Raw genomic sequence first — 6506 nt, forward strand, 5'->3', positions numbered from 1 at the left:
AAGGGGGTGCTCGGGGTCATGAATAGTTGGTCCCCGAGCACCCAGAGTTCCCCGAGGACACGAGAAGAGCAAAGTTCGGGAGGAGGTGCTCGGGGCCATGAACAGTTGGTCCCGAGTATCCATAGTTCCCCGAGAATCCGAGAAGAACTAGGCCCAGGAGGGGGTGCTCGGGGCCAAGAACTGTTGGTCCCTGAGTACCCAGAGTTCCCCGATGACCTGAGAAACCCCTTGCCGGTGGACCCCGCAAGGGCTTCACAGTGAGGTGTCAATCGGTGGGAAGCCCGATGCTGCATTTAAGAGGGAGCGTGGCCTGTCACATCCAACCACTCCCCCCCCCCACGCCTATCGTACTGAGTACATCAGTCCCTGCCACCGCCTGGCAGGGAGGCGTGGGGATAATTAATGCGACGAGTCCCATCGCACGTCACCCTGCGGGGCCCATAAAGGAAGATGGCTTGAGGATATCGTCGATGGGCTCGAGGCGTATCGCCTGTCGCCCTGCCGCGTCAGACCGTGTCAGACCCACTCTGACCGGACGGGCATGCGGGGATATTCAGCGACTGGCCGGTGGGCCCCCCTCCTGCACCTGCTAAAGTTGGGGCGCAAAGACCGACGGGACCAACCAAAGGGCACATTTTCAACCCCTGTAATATCAAATTGTAGACCTATAATGATTGCTTTCTATTTATGGCTTACGAGAACTTGTACCCCCAATCTGGGCACGCCGAGCCTCCCCCCGATAGGATAAAAGGGGGGAGCACTTCGTAAAAAGACAGGTGAACAAGTTTTAGCAAGTCAGAAGGTTGAAGCGAAGCCGAAGCTCAAGACTTGATAGATAGACCAAAAAATCTTGTAACACAGAGATCCAGAGATAGGTATTCTAAGAGCATTAATAGCACATCAGACACATAGGAGTAGAGTATTACGCCTCCGTGCGGCTTGAACCTATCTAAATCCCTTGTGCATTTACTCCTACTTACCGACGGTCATCCGTCCTGCCTAGATCTCATACATTCGCATTAACCCCACGTACGAGGTAGATCCAGAATCAGCCCTCCGGCTGAATCTCAAAGGGGGTCCCTCAGGATCTCCGCTTGCGGTGTTCATCCACGGACAAGGGCACTCGACGCAATTATATTTCTACTTGATACTCGGAATAGGATTCATTCTTACTCAATTCTCTTGACCACAAGCCTGAACCACCTTATTCGACCAGGTTTAGACTTGACAATACTCAAGTAAGAAATTGTAGAAACCCTTCCTCCCGAGTAGAGTTAGGAGGTTACTGTCGAATATCTAACTATAGGGTATATACGTATAAAGAATATACTATATACGGATAAGGTATGCCGTGTACATGCTTAACAACTCCATATATTACCTAATACTCTACGAGATCTAGTAGGTGCATACTAGGAATGTCTTAATTGGCTACCCAACTCGAGAACATCTAGCATCCCAACCAGATTTATCTGATCTTTCTTGGTGGATAAAATGAAGGACTCCCTATCGACTACAGCGAGATAGGAGGCGATACAAGACCCCTATATAAAATGGGGACCCAAACCCCTGAAGGGAGGCTCTCTTTATAGATGAACACAACTCACTTGCAACTTAACGCAAGCACTAGAGCCACAGGAGATACTCGATAACTTCCTTATTAGTCTAGTCTAGATCTCATTTACTTCTTGTAATAGATCTAGACACATTGATTGTACTCAAGCGAATATATATATATCATCGACCATACAGGACGTAGGGTATTACTCTAATTGGAAGTCAAACCTGTATACATCGCATGTGCCTCGTCTCCTGTTCGATTTCTGAATCACAAAGACAACCCTGTTATTCTTACGGACATACTATTAAGGAGAAACCCTCGACACATATATACATGCATGGAAGCTATAGTGTTACTATTCAACTGGAGTAAGGTCATGTTTATTTCCTGCTTCTGGTTCTGTTTTTGATGTTGTCAGAAGCCAGAACAAATGAGGTTATATAGAAGTGGCTTTTAGAGTAGTTAGAAATCTATTTCTAAGAAAATAAACTAAAGCTGAGAAGCTCGCTGAAAGACGCTTTTCTAAGAAACTATATGTTAAGAAATTAAAAATTTATTGTGAAAACCAATAACCTATTTTAAAAATAGCTTTTCAGATAAAAAAAAATTAAAACATAAACCTAAACAAATAGACCTAAGACTATCGGAGAAGAGCTCACCTTGCGAATACTGTTCCATCTATCGATATGCTGGAGATCATTGTACTCGAATAGTAGGACTGGACGCAGATTAAGCATGACACACCGACAGATCACTGGTCAAACAGTCTGAAAAGTTAAGCCCAAGTGGACGGAGGGAAGAGTGCAGGGCGTGGAGTTGAGCCGGTGATGAGAAAATATATATTTATACACATGTATATATATACATATATATACACACCACTATCTTGACTGTAGCAATAGATCTTGACTGTTCGTTTCCGATCCAATGTCTGACAACGTGGTAACGGTAGGGCACTGTGGCTCTCTGCGGCAGATGATATAGATCCACCACCGGAACGGTGAAACGAATGGATAGTCGGCTAGCTCAGCTCGTCGTAGAAGGTCAGTGTAATAATGGATAACCCATATACATATTGCTACGTAGAGATTGAAATAATTTTATTCCTTCGTCTTAGAAAAAGCTCAGCTCGTCGCGAAAGGTCACGGAATATTATCATGGCCCCCAAGCAAGCGTATGGATCATCAGTTGATATGCTCACGTCCGCGGCAATCGGCGACGCAAACATGAGAACGACTTCGCCTCCGGCCCTCCAGGTCGATCCCCAACTCCCCAGCGATGTGCAAGGCCGTTTTACAGCTGCATGCATGCCTGCCCTCAGGTGGTACAAAGTACAATCGTGCAGGGGGGATCGGCACCTGGCATCCAATTTTTGGGTACTTTTCAGAGCACTTGTTCAGCATGCGAGTAGTTCAGCTGATTGAGTTTTCACATGTTTAGGCGTTTAGCAATCAAAAGGCAAACGGCCTCTTGGCCCCGATTGCATCCGGAACATTTCCGGACTCATTCGGGAATGAACTGTTCCCTGTATATTTTCATGGGATTCCGGCGTTCTAAACAGACCATCCGTGAGCCTTGCAGAACTTGCATATGATCGTTTCTTCTGCAGCTACAGCCTTGAGATTTATAATCGGGACTTGTGTTTTTATATATTCACATCTACGTGGACATTTGACACTGTTGCATTTCCTATGACTAAGTTGGCAGTGGGGTGGTTTTTCTTTTCCTTTTGTTTTTGAAAAGCAACGACCGAAAGCGGAGCATCGACCTAAAGAAGCAACTAAGATGTTCCCTTGCTTTTTTGCCCATTTTGTCAATTATTAATTGTCGTAATATGTAGGAAATTAGTATGGATAAACACATGAAAAATGGCGAAAAGTTTTGGACCAAATTTGAATTCATAAAACAGCTTTGCATAATTCTAAAATTATAGCTATCCTCTCTCTCTCTCTCTCTCTCTCTAGTTAGTTAGGTGAATCTTTACAAACACTGGTAGAATTTCCAAGCCAAATCAAAAAATGGTACGCACACTACGAAATCTCCAAGCCAAATCAAAAAATGGTACGCACACTACGAAATCTCCAAGCCAAATCAAAAAATGGTAGGAAGAAGAATACACTTTCCTACGTCAAAAAATCGCGCCAAATCGTACCTACTACAAACCCGACATGCTCAGCGACCAGACCCGCACCTCCCCGTCGAAGCTCGCGCTGCACAACGTCCACTCCTCCTCGTCGCCGCCGCCGTCGCCCCCATGCCGCTGCTTCTGCGCCGGCACGGGCGCCGCTGCGACCGACCTGACGGCGGTGCCGTGCCCTTCGATCACGGCGACGCAAGCGTACCCCCGCCCGTCGGCGGCTCGCCGCCAGGCGCGCACCGTCTGGTCTGCCGACCCGCTGACCACCAGCCCGCCCGCGGCGCACGCGATGGACAGCACCGCCTTGCGGTGGCCCCTCAGCGCCCCGAGCGCGACCATGTGGCTCGCGCTGTCCTCCCGCTCCCACACCACGATGGAGCGGTCGTTGCCGCCCGAGTACAGCGCCTGCCCCCCGCACCCAACGGCCACGGCATTCACCGCCGCCGTGTGGCGGGACAGGGTGGCGACCAGGTGGTAGACCGGATTCCTGCTGTGCGCGGCGCGTGGGGTTTTGTCGGACGCGGGGCGGGGCGCCCAGACGCGGACGCGCCTATCGGCGGAGCCGGTGTACACCGTGCCGTCGGGCGCTACTGCGATGGCGTTCACGGCGTCGTCGTGCGCCGGCAGAGACTGCAGGCAGCGGAGCGACGGAAGGGCCCACACCTTGAGCGTCTTGTCCCAGGAGACGGAGAAGAGGAGGCGACCGTCGACGGAGGCCGCGACGCCGGACACAGTGTCGGCATGCTCTATCCAGAGCCGGCGGTGGTGGCGGCGGACGGCGACGTGGTTGGACGGGACGGGGAACCGGCGGAGGCGATCGGAGACCGTGGGGAGCGCGGCTGCGAGGCGGAGCCGCGCGGGCGCGCGCGAGGAGACCCGCCAAAGCCTCAGCCTCCCGTCCTGGTGGCCCGTCACGACGGCCGCGCCGCCGTGGAGGTGCGCCACGCACTTCACCGAGCCGGCGGTAGCCACGTCGTCCGCCGAGTCGGAGATGGATGTCGCCTCGAGGGTGGCGAGGTCGTGGAGCGCCACGTACGCCGGCCGTGCCACGACGAGGCCGTGCGTGGAGTCCAGCGCCGCGACGACGGCCGCGGCGGACGACGCGGAGGCCGCGGACAGAGGGAGGAGCGTGGTGACGTGGACGAAGGACGCGGCGAGGCAGGCGCTCGTCGTGGCGGAGAGCGAAGGAAGAGAAGGGAGGGATGTCGACGACGACGCCTCCGACAGCGCGGCCGCCGCGGCGGAGGACGACGTGGAGACGGTCGACGAGGAGGAGGACACTGCCGTGGCCAGCTTGTTACTGTTCCCGTTGGTGTTGCTGTTCCCGTCGCCGTCGCCTCCGGCCGTCATACTGGCGGCCATGCAGAGCCGCGGGAGAAGCTGCATTTGGAGCGTGACAGGTTACCAACTAACCCGGGTCCGGCGGCTCGCGTCGAATGGAGGATCAGCTCGACTGCAACGCGAGTCTATTTGTACAACGCGCGGGTTTCCGGGACCGGGCATCCGACGGCTCGGGTCGGCAGGGCCCGCGTCTGACAAGATCTTGGACGGCCCAGATTGACCTGATGTCACCCGTCGTCACGCGACTGCCTTGTTGACAGCTCGGGACAAAGGTGTCGGGGTCGGAGCAGTGGCCGGCGATGGCGCAGTCTGCCTGCGAGTCGCTGCCGTGTCAATTCCCGATGCGGTGAATGGGTGTGTGCGCTCCCCAGAAGTCCCCATCAAAGCGACCCAGATGTTGGTACAGTGTCGGGCCAGAGTATTACCGCACCAAGTTTTCAGTCAGTTATATAGGAACGGAACGATTTCGTATGAGTTTCATCAGTGGCGGAGGCAGGAGAAACAAGCAGGGGGTGTTCTTCTCTTCCTCGTCCTCTTCACCTTGCTTCTTTATTTTACTTCTCATTCTCTTGCAAAAATAAAATAAAGTGCACTAGTGAGGTAGGAGGGCTTGAGCCCCTTAGATTTGACCCTAAGTTAGGATACCGGTCCCCGGCGGTAACCGCAGTAACCGTACAGTAATTTAGTGAAAGTCGGTAGAAATTAGTCGAATTTTATCAAATTTTTAATTTTTATTTTTTAAATTTAAATTTGATCGGTAACCGTCGGTTTATAAAAACGGTATGAACCGAATCATCCAGTAACCGCGATAAACGAGTGGTTAGCAAAGATATTAGTACCCGTGCCCTGAGTTTGACAATGATTTGCTGTGTTGTAACAGTAGAATTACTGCAAAATTTTGGGCTCAAAACAGTAACTGAGTCAGACAGATGTTCATCGTGCTACCTAGGCGGTGCCCATCCCCTATCTCCCGGTTATAATGGTGATGATATATAAATCCTCGGTACTTGAAATGTGGCACATTTCGAGCTAACTAGGAGTACATTTCTTTTTCTTTTTTCAAGAACACCTGCCATGTTGCATATAAGATGTTTAGGCATACATGTGGAAAAGAAAAAACTTAGAAATAATGATTGGGCAAATTCTGAAAACAAGATGGAGAGTAAACTTGGTGGATGTCAAGGTAGACTTCTTTCCATTGGAGGACGATTGATTTTACTCAATTCTTCTCTTAGCAGTGTACCCTTTTATACGGTTTCTTTCTATAGATTACCCAAACTGTGAGATATAGGATGGAATGTTTCAAGAAACGTTTATTGTGGCAAGAGGACCCAGGATCTAAGACATATCACCCTGTGCATTGGTTGTTGGAACTGTAAATGGTTGTGGAAGTTGGAAAATGAAGAGGGTATGTGGCAGGAGCTGTCATTGAATAAATATGTAGGTAGCAAATCTATTAATTAACTG

At 50.9% G+C, this 6506-nt stretch overlaps 1 protein-coding gene across 1 annotated transcript; it reads right to left on the reverse strand.

Moving 5' to 3' along the window:
* Nucleotides 1-3505: 3505 nt before the first annotated feature.
* On the reverse strand, nt 3506-5127 carry LOC133888791 (protein JINGUBANG-like). The gene has a single exon (XM_062329157.1). It carries the CDS (start codon nt 5082-5084, stop codon nt 3717-3719), a length of 1368 nt encoding a protein of 455 aa, XP_062185141.1. The 5' UTR covers nt 5085-5127; the 3' UTR covers nt 3506-3716.
* Between the last annotated feature and the right edge of the window lie 1379 nt (nt 5128-6506).

Source organism: Phragmites australis, chromosome 13 (assembly GCF_958298935.1).
Source record: "Phragmites australis chromosome 13, lpPhrAust1.1, whole genome shotgun sequence".
NCBI lineage: Eukaryota > Viridiplantae > Streptophyta > Magnoliopsida > Poales > Poaceae > Phragmites > Phragmites australis.